The sequence below is a fragment of the Oncorhynchus nerka genome, linkage group LG25 (assembly GCF_034236695.1).
Source record: "Oncorhynchus nerka isolate Pitt River linkage group LG25, Oner_Uvic_2.0, whole genome shotgun sequence".
NCBI lineage: Eukaryota > Metazoa > Chordata > Actinopteri > Salmoniformes > Salmonidae > Oncorhynchus > Oncorhynchus nerka.
This window is the reverse complement of record NC_088420.1, coordinates 18456087-18482359: the sequence shown is the minus strand read 5'-3', so window position 1 is coordinate 18482359 and position 26273 is coordinate 18456087. Positions and strand designations below refer to the sequence as shown.

The 26273-nt window shown below is 41.6% G+C and overlaps 2 protein-coding genes across 2 annotated transcripts in view; one reads left to right on the top strand and one right to left on the bottom strand.

The window, feature by feature from the left end:
• The first annotated feature begins 410 nt into the window (after positions 1-410).
• On the top strand, positions 411-23762 carry LOC115109121 (uncharacterized). The gene is made up of 7 exons (XM_029633726.2): positions 411-536; positions 2465-2630; positions 16042-18460; positions 19130-19392; positions 19661-19699; positions 19814-19918; positions 23333-23762. Exons 2-7 carry the CDS (start codon positions 2571-2573, stop codon positions 23387-23389), a joined length of 2943 nt encoding a protein of 980 aa, XP_029489586.2. The 5' UTR covers positions 411-536; positions 2465-2570; the 3' UTR covers positions 23390-23762.
• Positions 22682-26273, bottom strand: part of LOC115109120 (microtubule-associated protein 1B-like) — a 55360-nt gene continuing 51768 nt past the window's right edge. The window contains exon 7 of the mRNA XM_029633725.2: positions 22682-26071. Coding sequence (XP_029489585.2) covers positions 25916-26071 — 156 coding nt within the window. The 3' untranslated portion in view covers positions 22682-25915. The remainder of the gene's footprint in view (positions 26072-26273) is intronic.

The window sequence follows — 26273 nt, the reverse complement described above, 5'->3', positions numbered from 1 at the left end:
TTGTCATTGACACAGTGACCTGGCTACACAGTCACTGTTGGCAGAAGTAGGATTGTGTGTGTGTGTGAGTGGGGGGGTGCACGGAATGCTTCTCTTTTGTTTGGCGCTTTTTGATGGTCAGCAGCATTCCAACGCAATTATCAGCAAAACACACATGGCAGCTGATGGAAAAAAACTAAGGAGCAGTCACGCCACCCCTCCCCCACAACAACTCTTAAATTCTTCTGCACTAGCAGCTTTGATGGACAGGGGTTGAGGGGGGTTGATGGAGGGGGCGAGTGACAGATACTGTGTGGGGGGGAGGGCCTTGGGGGGTGAGGAGGGTTACAGGGAGGGGTTTGGTCAGGGCCAAACCCAGGACCAAAATACCAGTGGAGCCCGGAAGACCCAGCTCTTAGGCCTGACACACTGGAGGCTATGAGGGGGGCACAGATCCAGATGGTGCTAGATTATCTGCCTGAGAGGAGCCGGGGGTGGAATGAAGAACACCTGTTGGAGAACCCAGAGGTCTAGGAGGGGAGGTCTAGAACCGGGAGGTGAGTTACAGAATGGGGGGGATTACTGAGGTATGGAATGGAACTACTCTTCTTACAATCATATAATGTAAGGAGAGAATTATTCTCCATCTATGTAGAATTCTTTATTGAATTTTCATTTAGAATATTGGGGACTTTTTGTATTGGTATTACTGTAATTAGGGATCACCATTGGCTGCTACCAAAACAGCAGCTATTCTTCCTGGGGTGCAAACACATTAAGGCACTTACATCACACATAAAACAAAAGATAAAACAGTACATCATATAAAATTATATCACACCACTACATATTTACAATATAAAATGTACAATATCACCATACAACAATATTACAATGTAAGTGTATGTAGAGTGTGTGTGTTAGTGCTTGTGTGCGTATGAGTGTGTCTCTACCTTTGTGTGTGTCTCTTCACTGTCCCTGCTGTTCCATAAGGTGTATTTTTACCTGTTTTTTTAAATATGATTCTACTGCTTGCATCAGTTACCTGATGTGAAATAGAGTTCCATGTAGTCATGGCTCTATGTAGTACTGGGTGCCTCCCATAGTCTGTTCTGATTGTGAAGAGACCTCTGGTGGCATGTCTTGTGGGTTATGCATGGGTGTCTGAGCTGTGTGCCAGTAGTTCAAACAGACAGCTCAGTACATTCAGCTTGTCAACACTTTTGACAAAAACAAGTAGTGATGAAGTCAATCTCTCTTCCACTTTGAGCCAGGAGAGATTGACATGCATACCATTTATATTAGCTCCCCGTGTACTTTTAAAGGCCAGCTGTGCTGCCCTGTTCTGTGCCAATTGTAATTTTCCTAAGTCCCTCTTTGTGGCACCTGACCACACGACCGGACAGTAGTCCAGGTGAAACAAAGCTAGGGCCTGTAGGACCTGCCTTGTTGATAGTGTTGTTAAGAAGGCAGAGCAGTGCTTATTATGGACAGACTTCTCCCCCATCTTAGCTACTGTTGACAGTTTACAATCCAGGGTTACTCCAAGCAGTTAAGTCACCTCAACATGCTCAATTTCCACATTATTCATTACGAGATTTAGTTGAGGTTTAGGGTTTAGGGAATGATTTTTCCCAAATACAATGCTCTTAGTTTTGGAAATATTAAGGACAAATGTATTATTTGCCACCCATTCTGAAACGAACTGGAGCTCTTTGTTAAGTGTTGCAGTCATTTCAGTCGCTGTAGTAGCTGATATGTATTGTGTTGAGTCATCCATATACATAGACACACTGGCTTTACTCAAAGCCTGTGGCATGTCGTTAGTAAAGATTGAAAAAAGTAAGGGGCCTTAGCAGCTGCCCTGGGGTATTCCTTATTCTACCTGGATTATGTTGGACTCTTCCATTTAAGAAAACCCTCTGTGTGTTGTTAGACACGTAACTCTTTATCCACAATATAGCAGGGGCAGTAAAGCCAAAACACATATGTTCTTCCAGCAGAAGACTATGATTGATAATGTCAAAAGCTGCACTGAAGTCTGACAAAACAGCCCCCCACAATCTTTTTATCATCAATTTCTCTCAGCCAATCATCAGTCAAATGCTTGTTAAATGTCCTTCCCTATAAGCGTTGTGAGGTGTGTTCAGTGAAAGTTTGCAGTAATCGTGGCTGAAAAATATTAGCCTGCAATACAGGTTTGGGTGAAGAAACATACCAAGTGTACAAAGATATTGAAACCTTTCAATATGCTGAAGGGCTTTAGAAATACATTTGATTCGATTTGATTTCAAGCGTGTACATTTTTTAATTGCCAAATGAAGAAATAATAAAATATTAAAGACAATAAATAACCAAAATAGGTAACCAACAGTTTCACCAAAATGTTTGTTTAATCAAGAATGTTTTATAGTAAAAACAAAAAAAGAAGGCCCTCAATCTCATCAAATGTAATGTTCTGTCTCCTCTCTCTCTCTCTTCTCAGAGGGCCTGAGTTGAACTTGATTGCCCCCTGCACCTAGCCTTGGATCCTGTTACATAGAGAGCTGCCGAACACATTTACCAACACGCTGTAACATACACTCTGCAGTATGTTCAAGTACACCCCTCCTTGGCAGGTGCTGAGTAGCAGCATGGAGCATGAGACCAAGGTAAGACAACCCTTACCACAAACACAAAATACAAAATGACCGTTGTGGTTGAAACAAAAGAAAATCCTGATTGTAGGCTACCAATTTGTTTTGCCTTGACATCATTCTAGATGTTGCCTCATTTACCAACAATCAACAGTTTTGGATCTTCATTGTTTGAGTTTTTTGCACCACCACCATTACAGCCTAGAATATTCTCAGGATTCTCAGGATTTTCTTTTGCACAACCAGGGGTGGTAAAACCTTGGATCATTGTTACTCTAACTTCCGCGACGCATATAAGGCCCTGCCCTGCTCCCCTTTCGGAAAAGCTGACCACGACTCCATTTTGTTGATCCCTGCCTACAGACAGAAACTAAAACAAGAGGCTCCCACGCTGAGGTCTGTCCAACGCTGGTCCGACCAAGCTGACTCCACACTCCAAGACTGCTTCCATCACGTGGACTGGGATATGTTTCGTATTGCGTCAGATAACAATATTGACGAATACGCTGATTCGGTGTGCGAGTTCATTAGAACGTGCGTTGAAGATGTCGTTCCCATAGCAACGATTAAAACATTCCCTAACCAGAAACCGTGGATTGATGGCAGCATTCGCGTGAAACTGAAAGCGCGAACCACTGCTTTTAATCAGGGCAAGGTGTCTGGTAACATGACCGAATACAAACAGTGCAGCTATTCCCTCCGCAAGGCTATCAAACAAGCTAAGCGTCAGTACAGAGACAAAGTAGAATCTCAATTCAACGGCTCAGACACAAGAGGCAGGGTCTACAGTCAATCACGGACTACAAGAAGAAATCCAGCCCAGTCACGGACCAGGATGTCTTGCTCCCAGGCAGACTAAATAACTTTTTTGCCCGCTTTGAGGACAATACAGTGCCACTGACACGGCCTGCAACGAAAACATGCGGTCTTTCCTTCACTACAGCCGAGGTGAGTAAGACATTTAAACGTGTTAACCCTCGCAAGGCTGCAGGCCCAGACGGCATCCCCAGCCGCGCCCTCAGAGCATGCGCAGACCAGCTGGCCGGTGTGTTTACGGACATATTCAATCAATCCCTATACCAGTCTGCTGTTCCCACATGCTTCAAGAGGGCCACCATTGTTCCTGTTCCCAAGAAAGCTAAGGTAAATGAGCTAAACGACTACCGCCCCGTAGCACTCACTTCCGTCATCATGAAGTGCTTTGAAAGACTAGTCAAGGACCATATCACCTCCACCCTACCTGACACCCTAGACCCACTCCAATTTGCTTACCGCCCAAATAGGTCCACAGACGATGCAATCTCAACCACACTGCACACTGCCCTAACCCATCTGGACAAGACGAATACCTATGTGAGAATGCTGTTCATCGACTACAGCTCGGCATTCAACACCATAGTACCCTCAAAGCTCGTCATCAAGCTCGAGACCCTGGGTCTCGACCCCGCCCTGTGCAACTGGGTACTGGACTTCCTGACGGGCCGCCCCCAGGTGGTGAGGGTAGGCAACAACATCTCCACCCCGCTGATCCTCAACACTGGGGCCCCACAAGGGTGCGTTCTGAGCCCTCTCCTGTACTCCCTGTTCACCCACGACTGCGTGGCCACGCACGCCTCCAACTCAATCATCAAGTTTGCGGACGACACAACAGTGGTAGGCTTGATTACCAACAACGACGAGACGGCCTACAGGGAGGAGGTGAGGGCCCTCGGAGTGTGGTGTCAGGAAAATAACCTCACACTCAACGTCAACAAAACTAAGGAGATGATTGTGGACTTCAGGAAACAGCAGCGGGAACACCCCCCTATCCACATCAATGGAACAGTAGTGGAGAGGGTAGCAAGTTTTAAGTTCCTCGGCATACACATCACAGACAAACTGAATTGGTCCACTCACACAGACAGCATCGTGAAGAAGGCGCAGCAGCGCCTCTTCAACCTCAGGAGGCTGAAGAAATTTGGCTTGTCACCAAAAGCACTCACAAACTTCTACAGATGCACAATCGAGAGCATCCTGGCGGGTTGTATCACCGCCTGGTACAGCAACTGCTCCGCCCTCAACCGTAAGGCTCTCCAGAGGTCTGCACAACGCATCACCGGGGGCAAACTACCTGCCCTCCAGGACACCTACACCACCCGATGTTACAGGAAGGCCATAAAGATCATCAAGGACATCAACCACCCGAGCCACTGCCTGTTCACCCCGCTATCATCCAGAAGGCGAGGTCAGTACAGGTGCATCAAAGCTGGGACCGAGAGACTGAAAAACAGCTTCTATCTCAAGGCCATCAGACTGTTAAACAGCCACCACTAACATTGAGTGGCTGCTGCCAACACACTGACACTGACACTGACTCAACTCCAGCCACTTTAATAATGGGAATTGATGGGAAATGATGTAAATATATCACTAGCCACTTTAAACAATGCTACCTTATATAATGTTACTTACCCTACATTATTCATCTCATATGCATACGTATATACTGTACTCTATATCATCGACTGCATCCTTATGTAATACATGTATCACTAGCCACTTTAACTATGCCACTTTGTTTACATACTCATCTCATATGTATATACTGTACTCGATACCATCTACTGTATCTTGCCTATGCTGCCCTGTACCATCACTCATTCATATATCCTTATGTACATATTCTTTATCCCCTTACACTATGTATAAGACAGTAGTTTTGGAATTGTTAGTTAGATTACTTGTTGGTTATTACTGCATTGTCGGAACTAGAAGCACAAGCATTTCGCTACACTCGCATTAACATCTGCTAACCATGTGTATGTGACAAATAACATTTGATTTGATTTGTTGTCCATGCTTTTGTGCAAAAACTACGCCGATCATCATTGACTTAAAAGCAATTTTGGACAAATACATCTCAATAGTGCCCACTTTAATATCTGTCACATGTTACATCTGTCACGCATTTGATTCCTAGAAGTTCAGTCATAGGAATATAAAGTAGATATGCCTCTACAATCACAAACATTTATTTTCATTAGTAAGCTAAAATGAGATCCATATTAAAGGTCTTCATTCAGAGTGATAAAGTTGATTGAAATACTGTAATGATTAGTGTACATTCACATGCCAGCCACTAGAGAGCAGTAAACATATTCTCAGTCTGAACATCCCCATTTCTCCAAACTGCTCTGAATCTGATTCTAAATAGAAAGTCCTCTACTACCTACTTTGGCTTGGGCCCAAAAATGTTATCTTATTTTGGCCGTGTCTTAAAACTTTGAAGTAGTTTAATTTCCTCAATAAACACTGATTTATCTGAACTGGTCAGGTGAATGAATCATTTAGGGGATGTCTCCCATCTCTCTGGTTGTTCATATCAATGGCTGAATGAAGGTGGTTATAAGAAACAATTGATCAGTATCTATTGTACTACCTGGGTTTAATCACATAAACCATAAAATACATTTTCTTTGAGTGGCGAAAAAACTATAGCAATCAGAAGTGGCATGGAGGTATAGAAAGGTACATTTGAAAAGGTGTATGTTTTTTTGTCTTACAAGTCAATCACAAGTTTCTTTCCCTTAAGCTTTCTGAACTACTGCAGACCTGGCCCTGCCTGATGTCATGTCCAGCCCCTGTTGAAGTGTTAGTGTCTCTTGACAAGAGTTCGTGGCGAGACTGATAATGATGATGCCTCAGTATTTGTAAACGGTGTTCTTTTCTGTTCTTGCTTCCTTGAGAGACTGGTGATAGTTAAAGGGAATGGATATGTTTCCATAACACCTGATATCAAGTCATACCAGTGGTCATGAAGGGAAGGAGAAGCTTCTATTGAAAGCACTCAACAGGAAATTACCTTACTCATTCGCTCTGGTCAGGGTTCTCCAACTCCAGTCTTTAGTTTCAGTCTAGCACTAATTCACCTGTTTCATATGATCAACTAATCATGGTCTTCAGTTTGGACCACAGGTCATTTATTCAGATGTGTTGATGCTGGGATGGAACAAAAGCCTGCACACCCAGCAGCTCTCCAGGAGTTATGAAGACTACAGGAGGTTAGGGTTGCTTCTCCTGAAGAGGTTGTCTGAGGTGGGAGGGAGGACTCAGAGACCTTACCAGAATATTCTGTTTTCTCTCACAACAAAACCACTCTAGGGGCTCTATTCCATCCTTATGCGTTAGCGGAGACTGCAGTTATGGTAAATGCTGCAGATGCCTGATCAATAGGAAATGACCTTTACATATCTAGCGTGTTATCTGTAACACTTCAGCGATAGAGATTGAATGGAGCCCCTACTTTACTTTATTTCAGTACACAATTGTTTATAATAAGCGGGATCTCGGTTATCTTGATTGATGATTGGCCTTGGAGAGGTTTAAAGGTTTCTCTCCTACCTCCAGTTATTGATGTAGCGGTCTGTCAGTCTCATGTAATTTTCCCTCTTCTGTGAGAGGGTGGGACTCCAGTAGTTTACATGACATTGGCTGAACTTTGCCTGTGCTGTAAGGTGCTCAAGAGACCGTAATATATATATAGAGTGAGAGCGATAGATAGAAAGTGGGAGACAAGACATCAGACAGAGAAGAAAAACTCTGTCTTGGTCGCTGTATACCGCTTAAGGTAGGATTCATTACTCATTTTTTCTAAAATGATGTACTGTACAGTTTTCAGGTCAAATTCAATGTATTTCAACAGCATTATCGCTACTTACAATACAGATGTAGGATGTTAATTTGATCACCCTGTTGCATAACTTGCCTTCAATACAGGACATTTTACACTTAGTGTATCTGAGGTTTTCAAAGGTTTCTGAAGTTTTCAGACTTGATTTTCCCTTATGAAAAATGTATCAACCCCTAGTAAAAATGTCCATTAATTATAATCCACATGATTATTTACATTTCCTGTTGTTGCAGGATTATTTTCCTGCTGTAGCAAACTGGCTCAAATGAAGATCCTATATTTGTATTTTTCTATACACTTTTATTGTGGTGGCACCTTGTATGCCCCTGTCTCTGTAGCGACACAACCTATACACACTCCAGTACATTGTTCCTTTACTAAATGTGTTTTGAATACTAGAGCTTTAATGAGAAGTTAGCATGGATGTCCTTCCAAGACATATTAACTGGTTTGACATCTGCATGGTCAATAGACATAAGCTGCAGTAGCAGTAAGTGGGTAAAATTACCTATGCGCTGTGATAATTGTGTTGTTTGCTCTATGACCTGAAAATTCATATGCCTTCCGACCGTGATATATAGGCCTAAAGGCCGAGACAACAAGAAGACACAGTGGCAGAATAATTTGATAGGAGTGACGCCAAATCTAAGTTGGCTTCCCTTCCGTGGTGTAAAGTACTTAAGTATTTGTTTTTTGGTATCTGTACTTTACTATTTATATTTGTGACAACTTTCACTTTTACTTCACTACATTTCTAAAAAGAATAATGTACTTTTTACGCCATACAGTTTCCCAGTTTAGTTTCAAGCACTTATCAAGAAAACATCCCTACATTACTACCTGATCTGGCGGATTCGCTAAACAAAAACGCTTAGTTCATAAATTATGTCTGAATGTTGGTGTGCCCCTGGCTATCTGTAAATTTAAAAAACAAGAAAATCGTGGTGTCTGGTTTGCTTAATATAAGGAATGTGAAATGATTTATACTTTTACTTTTGATACTTAAGTATATTTTAGAAATTACATTTACTTTTGATACTTAAGTATATTTAAAACCAGATACTTTTAGACTTTTACTCAAATAGCATTTTACTGGGTGACTTTCACTTTTACTTTAGTCATTTTCTATTGAGGTATCTTTACTTTTATTCAAGTATGACAATTGAATAATTTTTCCATCACTGCGTTCCCTTGACAATTTTTTGGGGGGTGAGCCAGGACCATTCACATTTGAGCTTGCTCAGTTTAGCTCAACGCTGGTTGGCACATTTGTATACTTTTTTTGTTTAAGGGAGACCAGATGCTTGCGGGCTTCCCTTGCCTGTCATACTCGTTTGGACCAGACAGCATCAGATAGATGGCCAACACATAGAGAGACAGAGGGGCGCTGTTTCGCTCGCTCTGATGCTTTCTCCTGTGAGATACATTCAGCCTCTTGCGAATTGAAGGAAAATGATCAAACATATATACATTTTTTTGTCCGTTTTTTGGGGAAGCCTGACTTCCCTTGGCATCCATGAATACACACCACTGCTGCAGGGTATGACAAAATGTATTTTGGTATTTCTTTTGGACAGTCATTGAGTAAATGTATCAGAATTTAATAAGTCTAAAGGTTATAATAGGGACGAATCTGTGGCGAAATCGTCATTGCCCTTTTATACTTTTATACTTGTATTATCTTGAGTCTTTACAACTTTACAACTTGACTTTGGCCTTAGCTAATCCATGTCACAATGGGGTAATTTGTTGACAGGGTAATAGGGTAATTTGTTGACAGGGACTAATGTAAGTTTGTGTGCGCACGCATACACACGCACACACACGCACTCACACAATTTGCTGTGCCTTCAGAAAGTATTCAAACCCCTTGACTTATTCCACATTTTGTTGTGTTACAGTCTGAATTCAAAATTGATTAAATAGATTTTCTGACCCATCGACAAACAATACCCCATAATGACTAAATGAAAACATGTAAACAATTTATTGAAAATGAAATACAGAAATATCTCATTTTTATTTTATTTTACCTTTATTTAACTAGGCAAATCGGTTAAGAACAAATTCTTATTTTCAATGACGGCCTAGGAACAGTGGGTTAACTGCCTGTTCAGGGGCAGAATGACAGATTTGTACCTTGTCAGCTCGGGGATTCGAACTTGCAACCTTTCGGTTACTAGTCCAACGCTCTAACCACTAAGTATTCACACCCCTGAGTCAATACATTAGAATCACCTTTGGCAGCGATTACAGCTGTAAGTCTTTCTGTGTAAGTCTCTAAGAGTTTTGCACACCTGGATTGTACAATATTTGCACATTATTCTATTAACAATTATTCAAGCTCTGTCAGATTGGTTAATGCAAGACAACCATTTTCATGTCTTGCCATAGATTTTCAAGCCGATTTAAGACAACACTGTAACTAGACCACTTGGGTCATTTTGGTAGCAACTTCCGTGCCTATTTGGCCTTGTGATTTAGGTTATTGTCCTGCTGAAAGGTGAATTAATCTCCCAGTATTTGTTGGAAAACAGACTAAACCAGGTCTTCATGTAGGGTTTTGCCTGTGCTTAGCTCCATTCGGTTTATTTTTTATCCCAAAAAACTCCTCTGTCCTTAACGATTACAAGAATACCCATAACCAATGTTCACTCTAAGCTGCGAACATGCGCTGGCCTGTATCTCCCCTCAGACTGCTGTGCAGAAGAAATATCAGCCCGCGCAGAGAAGCAAGAGATTAAACTTCACTCAACTTTCTAGAGTTTTCCCCGTTAATTAACACTATCAATGTTTTGCTCTACTGTGCTCGAATCAACGCAATATTAGCCAATGTGACATACCGAACAAAATTATCTATGCCAGAGACTTAGTATGCAAAACTAACTGTGCAAGAGTTGCATTGGAGTAGGATTATATTGCATTGACAGGCATGACTCAATTCCATACTCTACACAGACCGATGAAAAATAACCAATCAGAGCTGCAGTAGGCCTATATGCAAATAGCCATGGCCATATATGGATCTGTTCCATTCACTTTGAAATGTTTTGTGTTAATAGCATGAGTAGATGTACTTGTTTTGGTGTCAAAACGAGAAATGCATGTAGCCACCTTTGATCATATTCTTTGCTAGTTAGTGAGTTATTAGCCATGTTTTAGCTAATTTCTAGTCAACAATGAGGGTGGTTGCTTCCTCCAAGGGCACAAAATGTCTGCATTTTTAGCCATCTTTGAAAAGCAAGTCAGGTAAAGAGCTTTTTTATGTCTTAAAGTGTTGTATTTTGAGATGTATTGAATAAGCTAAGTAGCCCATAGGCAGAGGGTAACATACAGTGGGGCAAAGTATTTAGTCAGCCACCAATTGTGCACGTTCTCCCAATTAAAAAGATGAGAGAGGCCTGTAATTTTCATCATAGGTACACTTAAACTATGACAGACAAAATGAGGAAAAAAATATCCAGAAAATCAAATTGTAGGATTTTTAATGAATTGAAGGAACATTGCCCATAACATTGTGCAGTCACCACTATGCTTGAAAATATGGAGAGTGGTATTCAGTAATGTGTTGTATTAGATTTGCCCCAAACATAATACTTTGTATTCAGGACAAAAAGTTAATTGCTTTGCCATTTTTTTGCAGTATTACTTTAGTGCCTTGTTGCAAACAGGATGCATGTTTTAGAATATTAATATATTCTATATATAATATTTTGTGCAGGTTTCCTTGTCAAATTAAATCAAATTGTATTTGTCACATGCGTCGAATACAACAGGTGTTGATACCTTACAGTGAATTGCTTACTTATAACCCCTTAACCAACAATGCAGTTTTAAGAAAAATAAGTGTTAAGAAAGTATTTACTAAAATAAACTGAAGTAGAAAATAATTTTTGGGGGTAAATAACAAATAATTATTGAGCAACAATAAAATAACAGTAGCGAGGCTATATTTAAAAAAATATATATATATATTTCACCTTTATTTAACCAGGTAGGCTAGTTGAGAACAAGTTCTCATTTGCAACTGCGACCTGGCCAAGATAAAGCATAGCAGTGTGAACAGACAATACAGAGTTACACATGGAGTAAACAATTAACAAGTCAATAACACAGTAGAAAAAAAGAGAGTCTAGATACATTGTGTGCAAAAGGCATGAGGAGGTAGGCAAATAATTACAATTTTGCAGATTAACACTGGAGTGATAAATTATCAGATGGTCATGTACAGGTAGAGATATGGGTGTGCAAAAGAGCAGAAAAGTAAATAAATAAAAACAGTATGGGGATGAGGTAGGTAAAATTGGGTGGGCTATTTACCGATAGACTATGTACAGCTGCAGCGATCGGTTAGCTGCTCAGATAGCAGATGTTTGAAATTGGTGAGGGAGATAAAAGTCTCCAACTTCAGCGATTTTTGCAATTCGTTCCAGTCACAGGCAGCAGAGAACTAGAACAAAAGGCGGCCAAATGAGGTGTTGGCTTTAGGGATGATCAGTGAGATACACCTGCTGGAGCGCGTGCTACGGGTGGGTGTTGCCATCGTGAACTGAGATAAGGCGGAGCTTTACCTAGCATGGACTTGTAGATGACCTGGAGCCAGTGGGTCTGACGACGAATATGTAGCGAGGGCCAGCCGACTAGAGCATACAGGTCGCAGTGGGGGGTGGTATAAGGTGCTTTAGTAACAAAATGGATGGCACTGTGATAAACTGCATCCAGTTTGCTGAGTAGAGTGTTGGAAGCTATTTTGTAGATGACATCGCCGAAGTCGAGGATCGGTAGGATAGTCAGTTTTACTAGGGTAAGTTTGGCGGCGTGAGTGAAGGAGGCTTTGTTGCGGAATAGAAAGCCGACTCTAGATTTGATTTTAGATTGGAGATGTTTGATATGAGTCTGGAAGGAGAGTTTACAGTCTAGCCAGGTAGGTACTAGGTACTTATAGATGTCCACATATTCTAGGTCGGAACCATCCAGGGTGGTGATGCTAGTCGGGCGTGCGGGTGCAGGCAGCGAACAGTTGAAAAGCATGCATTTGCATATATATAAGGGGTACCGGTACAGAGTCAATGTCCAGGGGGCACAGGTTAGTCGAGGTAATTGAGGAAATATGAACATGTAGGTAGAGGTAAAGTGACAATGCATGGATAATAAACAGAGTAGCAGTAACTGTTTAAAGTGACCATTGGCCTTATGGTGAAATCTCCGGCAACTGAATTAGGAAGGACGCCTGTATGTTTGTAGTGTCTTGGTGTATTTATACACCATCCAAAGTGTAATTAATATAGTATTAATAGTCCATGCAACTTATATGAACTGAACTTATTTAGGCTTGCCGTAACAAAGGGGTTGAATTCTTATTGACTCAAGACATTTCAGCTTTTAATTTTTTATTAATTTGTAAAACTTTCAAAAAACATAATTCCACTTTGAAATTATATGGTATGGTGTGTAGGCCATTGACAAAAAAATATAAATGTATTCCATTTCATATTCAGGCTGTAACATGACAAAATGTGGAAAAAGTCAAGAGGTGTGAATACATTCTGAAGGCACTGTATTACGTTACTATATTTGAGAACTTTTTGGGGACCAACAATTGATTCCCATTCAAAAACCTACATTCCTTAACCCTAACCCTAAACCGTAACCCCAAACCTAACCTTAACTCCAAACCCTAACGTTAACCCCTAACCCTAATTCTAACCCTAACCCCTAAACCTAATTCTAACTCTAAACCTAACCCTTAATCCTAAAATAACTTCTTTAAAACATTTTTTTTTTAATTTTTTTTTTTTACAAATGACGTCCGGCAAATTGTCCTCACTTCTCAGAATTTTTGTTGGTTTACTATTCTTGTGATGACTTCTGGTGCTCACAAGTACAGTAGAGTAAAACAGACACACACACACACATCAGTCAGTATAATACAGGTAATACATTAGTGGGGGGGTGAGGAGACTTGTGTATCTCGTCCCCCACAGATCGCTCCTCTCCTCTCTCAGCCAATGAGCAAAGGACAAAGGAGCCGATTCCAGGAAGTATCACTAAAATGAGCTTATCAGGGGTACACAGTCCACTGTTACACACGTGGTCACACACATACTTAAGGCTGCCTTAGAGCTCTTGGGACAGTACATAATGCACTGACAAGCAGTTACATATTTAGGTTATCTTAGAAGTTACCATCACTCACAAAACTTTATCGCTCTACTTTTCAAACGGTCTAATGTACCCATAAAGTTATGTTAAAATTCAAAATGGCCGTATATTTGCTGAAGAGCGTATTCTGGATTGAGCCAAAAGTCTTGGAATCTCAGTGAAGGTTTGGACTTGGTTTACTCCTGAAAGGCCAATTTGTCTAGTATTGTGCACCTGACATGATTGGTTACAGTAAATGCTTATGTGTACATATCGGTGTCAGCAGGGTTACAATGATAAGAATCAGGGCTGGACTGGGACCAAAAATCGTCCCTGGGATTTCTAACGCATCAGCCCATTTTTTCCTTGACTCCCCCACACTGGCCTATTTTTTACCTCGAGGACCCCACACCGGACAATTTTTACCCTTGAGGCCCCAATTATTAGCCAGATAATTATCATTTTGCAAAGAAAAAAATAAGACAGATAGGCCACTAGGTTACAATTGGACCAGCCCATCAGGCATTTTAACATAAGTCATAATCATTTTCACATAATAAGTCTTTGCTAGGTAAAGCTCCACCTTCTCAGCTCACTGGTCACCATAGCAACACCTAACCGTAGCATGCGCTCCAGCAGGTATATTTCACTAGTCATCCCCAAAGCCAACAGCTCCTTTGGCCGCCTTTCCTTCTAGTTCTCTGCTGCCTATGACTGGAACGAATTGCAAAAATCACTGAAGTTGGAAACTTATATCTCCCTCACTAACTTTAAGTGTCAGCTGTCAGAGCAGCTTACCGATCACAGCCCATCTGTAAATAGCCCATCCAACCAACTACCTATCTCATCCCCATATTTGTTTTTCTGCTCTTCTGCACACCAGTATTTCTACTTGCACATCCTCATCTGCACATATCACTCCAGTGTAAATTGCAATTACTTCGCCACTATTGGCCTATTTATTGCCTTACCTACAGATTTTTCTATTGTGTTAATGACTGTACGTTTGTTTACCCATGTGTAACTCTGTTGTTGTTTTTGTCACTGCTTTGCTTTATCTTGGCCAGGTCTCAGTTGTAAATGAAAACTTGTTCTCAACTGGCCTACCTGGTTAGATAAATGTGAAATTTAAAAAAATAATAATAATAAATAAATAATGCCAGATGACCAGCCTGCCACTGATGAGAATGGTGAAATGTCTATTTAAATGACAGAATTTTGAATTTTGAACAGAGTGGAAGTTTCCAGGGGTTATAGAGTTGACTCATTAGCCAACATGCTTGAATAGCAGTCAGCATGGTATGCTATGCCATTGTGCCAAAAGTGTGTGACATTAAAATGATTGACAATTCAACCCGCCATTGCGTCCAGCTTCCAGTGTAGTGAGTATTTTTATACAGCTGTTAAATGAAGAAGGTATCTGTTTTCATTCCCAGGGAGTCTCTAATATCCTGCACTAGTACCAGTACTCCCACCTCCAGATGAGTTGTGTGAGAAAGGGGTGAACACATCCCTCTCTCATTCCCTCATCATGTTTCTACACATATCCTCTGACTAACTAGGCACTTTGAAAGAGAATTGGAGCCCAACACTCTAGGTACATCGTATAGATGGCTGTAAATTCAGATTAAACCATTGCTTGAGGAAATTAAAAACTGCTTTTTGAGAAAGCCTTTTTTAGTTGAACTTTAACCACAATTTGCATCACAATTGAGTGCATATATGACTTGACTGTGGTTTCCTGAAACTCTCCATAAGTAAAAGGTCATATCAAATCTCAACTGTAACATCAAAAGTATAAATATCTGATTAAGTTTAGGCACAGACTGTAGCAGAATGGTTTTATAGATCTTCACAGCAATAGATCTGGTAATCTTCCATACAGAAACTGGATGATGTCACATGTTTTGCAGGTATGCTGTAAAATGCATGGGAAATTGAGACATTGACTTCTCGATTCACGCTGAAAACCCCTGAGGTTAATACAGATTCATTACCTGACTCTGGTTTCATTGATCAATTTAAATGAACTTAAATCTGACCTGACTGCAGTCTTTTGTTACCAACTTAATATTTCTTACCTTCTTGACAAACACAAAAATCTGTATATTTGCGACCATCTCACACATTGGATTGCTCTACATTGTACCAGTTTGAACATAAGGAGTTCTCATTTCATGACCTCTCTCCTTATCAGCTAGGTTTACTGTAAGGGTGGTGTCTCACTATCATGAGGTAGTAGGCATTGCATTTAAGCTATAAATGTTGACAGTGATAGTGGCATTCCACAGCAAATCTCACACCATCCTCTCTTACACAAGTTTTTATTTCCCCTTTAAACAAATTCCTGTGAACCATAAAATGTTGAAAAGTGCTATGCAAGTCATTTCATTTTGGTGCACAATCTGTATTCTGTAGATATCTGGGAAGTGGGAATGACAGCCTTTGTCGTTGTATGCAAAAACGTAACAATTCAAAAAATGTCTTTATGTTTAATTGTTAGAACTATCAGGACAGAGGTAGCCTTGTTTAATTGGTTAATACTGACAGGATACAGTTTCCTGTTGACTATTCAACTGTTTTGATCCATTTCCTTATTTCTTCTTTTGGTTTCAGAGACTCTCAGTTGCTGCATCTGATGAATACCAGGATGTGTTGACCCAGGATGAGGGAGACCTGATAGGGTGCCACTCTCTCCTGCTTAGTGCCTCAAAAATCTCACTGTCTACACAGGAAGACACGACAACCCAAGGAACCACGGACAGCATACCCAGAAAGTGGCTGCTGCAGCCCATGTCACCTAAATTGGAGCAGGCAACAGATCTTCGCACCATGCTCAGCCCCACCACGGACGAGCCCTTCAGCCTGGACCGGAGCTGGACCTACAACAGGAATGGCAACTCTTCTGCTTTCAGTTTCGACAGCATCTCCGTAAACCACACCCGGTCCACAGTTGTCGTATCTTCCCAGCAAAAAGAGGTGCAGGCCAGGCAGGTGGTGTTGTCGGAGGAAAACTGCGGCATCACCAGCGAAGACTGGCAAGCCAGCAGCTCTAGCAGTCCCAGCAGCACGGGCTCCTACTGCGGGTTCTACTCGTTCGTGGACAATCCTGCAAGCCCCGAGGCAGAGCTGAATGAAGCCTGGACGGTGTCCCCGGAAAGGCAAGCCACCCTGAAAGAGGAGCGCAGCTTCAAACTGCAGACATATGTTGGTGGGAAGAAGCCAGGGAGTCTGTTCAAGGAGGACAAGGACTCCCGCTACCAGGTGGAAACAGACAACGGTGCCCAATTGAAGGCAGAGGAGGAGGAGAAGAAACTTAGGAAGGAGATCATGCATGGTCATGCCCCCCCAAAAACTGCCACCTACAGGGAACAGTGTAGTGCACTGAGCTTGTCACCCAACAAGCTGCTGGAAGGGTTCAGCTTGTGCTATGGTCCAACCAGTAGTAAATCTGAGCCCACACCAGCAGCCGAGGCTGGTACCATCGACAATGAGCAGATAAACTTCAGCGCAGCGCGGGAGCAGTTCATAAAGATGGAACAGTCCAGGCTAAACCCCTTTCTGCAGAGTCCCAGCTCTCTAAAACCACAAGGAAGACGGTGGCAGTCAGAAGACAGCTTGTTATCACCAAAGAGTGCAAAAAAAGAAGACCTCTCTACAGTATGGTTGAACCAAAGTCCGACCCCAGTGAAACAGCAGGATGAAGGGGAAGTCGTCACTGCCGGAAAGGTGACAGTGTACCGCACAGAGGAGAAGGTAACCAAGAGCCAGGGTAGTCTGCTTTATGACCTTGACTCTGGACTGGAGGATCTATCGGGGGACCCCAGTGTTGGCTACACAAGTGATGTAAGCACATCCAATGACAACTCTCAACCAGAAAGCAAGGCCACCCAATCGGTAAGTGGTCACAGAGAGACGCCCATTGAGAAGGAGATTCGTATCACTCAGGAGAGAGAGGAGAGCCTTCGGAAATTGCGGGGAATTAAGCACACCGATGTCCAGGAGATGGTGGAGATCAAGACCAAGTATCTGCTCTCCCAGCCTGCACCACCACGGACACCTGTCAGGTCCAAAGAGAATAATCGGGTGAGCTTCTTCATCCAGCGCGAGATTGAAAAGGACAGCCAGAGGGAAGTGGACCTGATGCACCAGGGGAGAGTCCCAAGTCTGTATGACAGGGGAACTCCGCAGGAACTGGAGAATAGGAAGAAGATATTTGAGCTGCCAGACCAACCTGGAGCCAAGGAGAAGAGGAAAAGGGCTTGGTCTTCACCCAGGGTCAATGTGAGGAGTAGCAGCTCAGATAGGGAAGGCTTCCCTTCCACTTGCTTCCCTAACCAGCACTCAGAAGAGACAGAGTTGTACATCAGCCACATGAACACCGCTCCAAGCGTCAATACCACCAGCAAAGGCTGGGGTTCAGATTCCCAAGACTTCACCAGAATACTGCCAAGTAGCCTCCCAGAGGAGAGTGTTACATTGAAAGGCCATGAGACCACAAAAGCGGCAAGCTCTAAAGTCACAATAGTGGTGAAGACGACAAGTACTAGCGAAATAGTAAATGACCCATCGTGGTTAGAGCGAAGAAAGGAGCCAGTTCCAGCCAAAAGCTCCTCAGCTAAAGAAGCCTCCTTTTCGTACTCTCTGTCCTCCCCTACACCCACTGCTTCTGCAGTTCAGGGGTCTGAGCCGAATGATAAACTTTCTCAAACCTGGAGGGCGCACCTGAATTCTGGTAGCCCACGACCTCAAAGACCAAATGCTCCAGATGTTATCCAGAAGGAGATTGAGCAGGATCTAAAACGCGAGCAGGAGCACCGGGAACTCCGGGAATCCTGTGGCCTGTCCAGCTCTATGGAAGGAAACCTGGACTGTGTAGGACGAGACGCTAAAGACACACATCAATCGCAAAGCCTGCAAAGGGTCATCGTGGAACAGGAAGACTCTGTCTTCTATGAGAGTCCTTCACTTCTTGTAGAGCAGACAAGCTTGACCAGACGGCCCTCTTCCTTTATCACTCCAGTATCAATGCTAGGTAGGATGGTACATTAATCCATAGACAAATCTATACAATTACATAAAGTTACAAGACAATATAACACAGGAACAATTCATGATGGCAATATCTTATACATGTTTTTGGCTTGATTTAAGTAACTCTCTGCATGCATCATCTGTGACGTTGATGCATGCAGAGTGGATGTTGCATTAAAGTCTTGTTTACTGATGGTTTTCTTAGACTGGAGGAAATGACAAGCTTAATTAGAACCTGAACTTCGGTCATATATGGGGAGAGGAAGCAAAGCTGTGTTACCAGCCATGATTAACCATTAACACGGAGCAAAACAGATCGCTGTGAGGGTGTTGAATAGTTTCTCCAGTTGGGTTTTTGGTGCTTTTCTTTAGAGTTAATGCACTGACATTTAGTGGTTAAGATCACTGTACAGTCACTCACATTATGGCAAGATAATATAAAATGTTTAGCCTACCAGTGTCCATTTTCATAGGGAGTCAGACAGGTGTACAATGTTAAAAATACAATTATCATTATGTAGTTTCATCAGGGGAGCAACTTTCTCTGGGGACCAAAGTTGCACCCCTGAGTTTCATGTTGCATTCAATTTACATTTCAAATGTAGTCTACTAATAACGCAATTACAAACATGTGTTAACGCTGTTTCTTTCATTATCCCCTCCCTTCCAGATAAAACAGACAGCGCAGCTCCCTTTTCCCCTTCCATTCGTCCCACTGCCCGACTTCCCTCCTTTTCCATAGTGACCGCCCAGCCATGGGGCTGTCCAAGGCCCACCTCCCCCGTGGATAGCAGGGTTTCCCCCATGCTGCCTGCCAGCCCATGGGCAGAGACACGTGGCTCCCCTGGGACACCCACACAAAAGGGCCTGACCGAGACATTGCTAGAGGATTTTGAGGAGAGGAGAGTCAAACTGAAGCTGGAAGAGAACGCTGTAAGTGAGAAAAGACTAGTTGGACACAGAGGGTGTTGTTGATATCTTTGGACACATTGAACATTCATTATAGACACACATAAGACAAAACCATTTAGGCACACAGTTTAGAAAAAATACAGCAATGCACAATACGCCTACAAAAAAAAGCATACAGATAGTGATGGAGAAACCAGTACATCTTATGAGTTGAGTCATCTCACAGGTTTCATATACCACAATGATAGCTGGTTGCTAATTTGGAAAATGCATTTTGTGTTTCCTGCAGCATGCAGGAATTCAGTGCATTGATGATGTGAATAATGAGGTAAGTGGTTGATCCTCTCTCTGTTGATGTGCGTTTAATCATTGGTCATTTGTCTCAGAGAAGGACCTTTAGCACAGGTCCAATATGACATTGCTGCTATTTCCTCAATTTCAGGTCTTGGAGGCCACCCGGATCACCAGGCACAAAAACAAGCGGGCACTGCGCTGGGAGGCTGGTGACTACACCAACGAGTACCAGTCCTCTCCCCTGGAGGGCATGGTGAGAGAGGGCAGAAAGGAGAAGAGATGAAAAACAGTCATCTTAGGGTTGTCCCATCTCAGCACATATGAATATACTCTCTGACTACACACTACCAAACCTGCTGGACATATTGATTGGTCCCCTTTGTGATAAACTCCTCATCCATCAACATCAGCCACCTACTAGAGCAGGTGACCTTCCACGATTTAAAAGAAAAAGACAAGTGAACTGAATTTTTTTTTCTCAATAAAGACAGGACAAGTTTTAAATGTCATCGGAGGTGGATTGCAAAGGAAGGGAATTTAAGAGGAGTTCTGTGCCTGCTAAGAATGCACATCAGCGTATGAGTTATTTTTAAGTCTGGCAGTCACTGGCTGCTAGGTAACTTTGATTAGGCCTATCCGCCTTCAAATGACTGCATAGAAAATAAATGACAGAGCTATTTTTGTCTTGTCAGTTGTGCTTTGCAAAGCAAAAACAAGCAAGAAACCATCATCAGATATCCATGATGTATGGTTATATGGTTCAAATTTCCAAACCAATATCCAATCCAATGAAGCACTTGCAGTACCGTCTTCTAGAAATGTTGACATTTGTCTGATTATTATATTAATTAAGAGCTACAGCAGATAGCAGTATGTTTGTGTTCTTAATTTGACTTGAATGTGCTTTGACAGCAGAAATTAGTATAAAACTTCTGACCTAAACCGGTCAGGTCCTTATTGCTCGATTCGATCCGTATCACGTAAAATCTGCAGTGTAGCGTGATTGAAATTGAAAAGGCAATGTTAACGCAGTCAACTGCATTCACAGTAAATGCTGCACATGTCGGCTCAATCGGAAATGACGGTACCTTTACATTTGAATTGTGCCATCTTCTGTGACATGGATTGAATCGAGCCCTTGTGAGATATGTACAGTTAGAAAGATTCCTTGCTTACCAGTCGGCTACTGTAAATGACAAACAAGTTTGATCACACTCTAATCCTGACTGTTTGCAACATGACAAGACATGCTTTTTATATAGACTATTGTAAGAGATACTGCTGAAAATAGGCCAGGTAATGTAGATCTTATAAGAGATTCAACTCTGCTACATTTGGTGGCAATGGTGGGATCCACTACTTATACAAGTGGTTACGTCAAATCGGATGCAATGTGGAAGTTGATCAAATGATAGTGAATCTCAAACTATCAAATGGGGTAAAACGTCGCCATCTGCTGGGTAGACAATTGAACTGCTTGTAGGGGATTTGAGAGTGTCGCTGTAAAGTTAAAACATATTTAATCCCCATGTACACCTTGCATTAACATGATAGTCCAATTGTAGGAATTACATCTCGTCTGAAAAAAAGTAGAGATGAGTTGTACTTCATGGGTTTGAAGGACAATGATGTATCCCAAGTTCACCCGCATTCATACATCAGTGTGCCAGTACCCTTAAGCTGTTGCAGTATAGGGAACTGCTAGGCCCCACACAAACCAACCCCCCCCCTTGTTTGAGAAAGAGGAGAGATGACACAAGGAATTGAGGAGAGGCTGCAGTCGATTTTATAAGCGAGTCAAGTCTAACGGATCTACAAATCACCTTGCATCATAAATAACTTAATTGTTAACTAAATTGTTAACTAAATAACTAAATTGTTTTTTCAGTCGGTCATAATTTAGCTATGAAAAATCACAGTTTTGATGCTCGTGAACACAGCCAATAATTTAGATTCTCATTCCAGCCGGGATTCAATCCGACCGTATATGGTCGATCGACAATGCAGCTTTAAAAGGTAGATGCCGATTGAGTCATTGCAGCTTTGCCCGTGAATATTATCTCCACGAACGCAGGAACATTGCCTTTAAATGCCTCGAACCCACGATTGGATAGAATCCCGACCTCAAATGTTGACAGCACTGGCAGAACGAATGTGATTGGTTGGATGAAAGCTCAGTGCGCAGAGCTAAGAGTGACAGGTCAGTAGATGGTTTAAAGGTAAGAGTCAAATAAAGAAAAGGCTCTCAGGGAGGTTGGAGGGCGCAAGATCGCCAGTTTAAATACCATTGTGGCTTTTGTTTCCCAACCTTAAAAATATTTAACTAATCACATTTCTAATCTACTGACATTCTAAATGACTTGACAGCTTCATATGTGAAAAGAAAGAGGCACCCATCCCCATGCTGGCGCAGTGGACTAGGCACTGGGAAAGGGACCAGAAGGTCACAGGTCCTAATCTTGCCTCGCTTTCATAGATCAAATAAATTTGTTCTAAACTATTGTCTCTCTCTCTTTGTCAACAACTTGCCACATTTCATTCACTGCAGTGCTAGCTAGCTGTAGTTTATGCTTTCAGTCCTAGATTCATTCTCGGATACTTTGATTGGGTGACACCATGTCAGTTCATGCTGCAAGAGTCCTGATAGGTTGGAGGATGTCCCCTGGAAGTTGTCATAATTACTGTGCAAGTCTATGGAAGGGGGTGAGAACCATGAGCCTCCTAGGTTAGGAATTGAAATCAATTTACCCAGAGGAGGACGGAAGCTAGCGGTCCTCTGGCTACACCATGGCACTACCCTAGCAAGTGCTGTTGAGGCTACTGTAGACCTTCATTGCAAGTGTTTTAATCAATAATTTGGTGACAAGATTATATTTAGTACAGTTTTATCTAAAAAGGTTAACTTTTTACATGTTTCCCAATTTGTATGAAATTCACTGAGGATGGTACTCCCCTTCCTCCTCTGAGGAGGCCCCACTGGTTGAAAGTCAGGGAAATAACACCAATTACAAAGAGCACAGATTTATAAAAGGGGTATATTTATTGAAAAAGAAAAAAACTAAAATTAGTGTTTCTATACTGAATTATATATCCACTGTCATTATGCAACTAACCACCCCACCCACTTGACACTGGGGAAACCAGCAGTCTTTGGAAAATTTGACCAACATTCATAGCATTTACTGGGTGAAGTCCAGAAACTTGCAAGTGTGATGTGTGAACCACCAACAGGGTATGGACATAGACAAACATACATTTATAAGTGCAGGGGAAAAGAGGTGTATATAACTATGAAAAAATATAGCACAAAAAAAACAATAGCATTAAAGAAATGTACTAACTCTCAAAATGTCCAAAGAGAAGGAGCATATTAACTTAAAATGTGTTTATTTATTTTGGGGCCTGATTTACAGATTGAACATTCGTTATGTGCTACTGTCACTTGTATTATGACAGAGGTATCTCATTCAAATACTTTTATTATAATGGCGCAGGGATGGAAACAGAGGCACAGAAATACAGGGCCAATGTTTAGAACTATTCCAATGAGCCAAATATACCACTGAACATTGCTTTCAAAATACACACATCTACAGAGATGGAGTACTCATCTTTGTATCTGTGCCATTATAGAGTCTGACAATTTTCTTCTTCTTCAAATTGGCAGATCCCTCCTGATGACCCAATTGGACAGGACTTCAACAGGATCACCAGGAGCCAATGAAGTTGGAAATCCCATCCAGTTGACTACATTAAAATGGTGGAATCCCTCAATGGCCCTGCCCATGCTATCCTTTTGGCCACAACTGTAATTATCGATGAATACAGCTTTCAGAACAGCCAAGAAATGTTATGGACAGCAGAGGGCGTAAGAGCCACACAATATCCAAACCAATGCAGTCCAAAACCTGTGACACATGGCACACATCTTTACATGGACATGATGGGACTGATTTGTTATAGTCAAAGTTGAGTTAACGATGAGATAATTCTTAACTCCATTAGTGTGAAATAACTATCCAAATAAGTGACCAATGAAATGCAATCTATTTTCAATCATTTTTGCTCAGACTTATTATGGCTAGTTCCAAAAAACATGCTGTTCTTTCAGAACAACAATGAGATCGGTTCTGCTTGCTCTGTCCTGCCATTGGCTTATGATATCATGTGAGCAGCCGGTTGCTAACCAAAGGTTTGCAAATGAAAGTAGCTATGCCACATTATTGATATATAAAGAGAACTCAATAATTTAGGAAAAATGAATAAAATATAATTGTTAATGAATTGATAAGATAAAGGATTTTACATTCTTCTGTATGAAATAATTGGAAATCCATGATCTGCCTAAATGTGGCTGGCTGCACACACCCTTTCACATGAAGACGTCTACAGTGATGCTCTGGATGAGCCATGGCATTAGTTTGCTTTAATACCAGATGTGATATTACATTAAACTGATATTCAATTCGAACTTACAAACTAACAAAAGAAAACGTGAGATCTGCATGCTTGTATAACTCTGCATGCAACAAAAACGATCACTTCAACTGTAGTAAAATGGAAAATAATAGTTCTAAGAGTAAGAGTTATTTAACTTGAGTAATAATAAATGTTAAAATCCTTTCATAATCCTTCTTCTTGAATCAAATGAAAATATCCTTCGCAATAAAGAGCATTATAACCCAGTGAGTGCTTGGTCCACATGTAATATTGTGGGCATGGTTGTGCAAGCCTGGTGGCATGCATTTGGACCCAATCTGTTTTGAAATAGGCTAAAAGTGTCCACATTCACAGATAAAGCCGTCTACTGTACATTCTACTGCTATTAACTGAATACACAAACGATTGCTGATATAACAGATTTGTCTTTCTAGTTAAACATCTGTTTTAGCATTTATTCACTTCTGCACAATAATAAACCACTGAGATAAAATGTATTTCTCATGACTTCCCTATTAGCATATCTAAGAATCCCTCTTCAGTGAAGCTTACCCTCTATTGCGCATTTGTGACATACATTTACAATTACAAGAACATCTGGTCTTGGAGAGGGACTCAAATATGGGTTTGGATACAGTTGATATCCTGGGCACCAATGCAAAATATTATTGAATACAAACAAGATTGAGGGTCTTCTTGACCTGACTTTTGACATAATCAGAAAAGCTAGACCTGCCGGCAGTAGACATCGTGTTTCACAAAAAACTGATTTATTAGTGTGGAAATATACTGTAGCGTTTACACTTAATTCAGTGTCCTTCCTAATGAAATAACTACCAAGTAGTAAAACTGTAATTCTGTCATGAGTTTGTACATAAAATACTGCATTTCTTATTGCCTTCCATCAACCAATATGTATTAGTATTTCATTTTAGTACAAATCATTACCTAGAATGTACCGAGTTATTTCATTTAAAAAGACAATGTCAAAATTGTATCCCCATACAGTGTGTACTCTACATGAAGAGTTAAAGTGACTGATATAAATGTTCTACAAAAAATGTTTTATTGAAACTTGGACACTTTTGTCAATGTTGGGGTAATTCTTCTATTCACATGCATATCATTACCTGCAAAGACACTGTCCATCTCCTCAATGTTCATAGACAGTCTATGAAACTAAAATGGGATGCAGAAACATGTTGTCCTTCAGTAAGTGCTGAGGTCTCATGTTTTACCAGCGCACCAGGAGACATCTGTCCCATATTCACCTCCTCACACACAACCTCTTCCTTTTAACATCATATTATATTGTAACACTCCTTCACTCACTGTGGTTCCCTTGAAGAACTCATGAGTTCCGTCCCATTGAGGCAGAGGGTTTCCCACAGCTGTCGACTAGTCTCCTTTGAGCTGTCATGGATTTGGATCACAACTACCTGGTTAAATGGTAAGAAATGTGAGGACCTTCGGTTACTATAGACAGTCTTTAAGCTCCACCTTACCTAGCATTCATAATGAACAACCTTTCTTCATGTTGGTAGACCAAAGACTCTTGGACATATTCATGTTCTGCCTTCATTTCCATGGCATAGACATACCCAAGACAAAGATGGGTCAGAGTGTTTGCTGGGGTCTTATGTATATTGATAAGATTGAAAGGATGAGTAAGGCCTGCTAATCCACCAGGCTATACTTGAAGCATGCTGGGGTGGGAAATCATCAGTTGTAGATGGGGGATATTAGTCCATCCCAATTTAAGAGTGGGTGAGAGGGCAGGGATTTGTAGCTTCATCTCGTTTCACCCCTCTCAGAACTCCACTTTGCAGGCAGGGAAGGTCTCCTCCTGCATGGCCACAGTGCTGTTGCTGCCCAACACGGTAATACCCAGCTCTCTCTGCCTCTCATGGGTTTCCTGGTACCACTCGTGCATCGTCAGCGAGTCAAAGGTGGGGATCAGGGTCACCTGAGAGTGGAAAGGTAGAAGGGCAAATTCAAATGAGAACATAGTAGACAGACTTAAAGGTAGACTCCGCGATATGACGTAGATGCAGAAAGTAAACAGCATAGTAGGTCAATTTCCACAACAACTAAGAGCATTGAAGTGTGAGGCTCAACTTATCCACTGTTTTGGTACCCTGGCTAACACACTGTAAACAGCAGGAAGC

What these genes read in the sequence shown, in the direction of transcription:
- LOC115109121 (XM_029633726.2), top strand. Translation starts at nt 2,571, where the DNA reads ATGTTCAAGTACACCCCTCCTTGGCAGGTGCTGAGTAGCAGCATGGAG. An exon ending in GCATGGAGCATGAGACCAAG is followed by an intron (nt 2,631 to 16,041) that starts GTAAGACAACCC and finishes TTTTGGTTTCAG; the next exon opens with AGACTCTCAGTTGCTGCATC. An exon ending in TGAAGCTGGAAGAGAACGCT is followed by an intron (nt 19,393 to 19,660) that starts GTAAGTGAGAAA and finishes TGTTTCCTGCAG; the next exon opens with CATGCAGGAATTCAGTGCAT.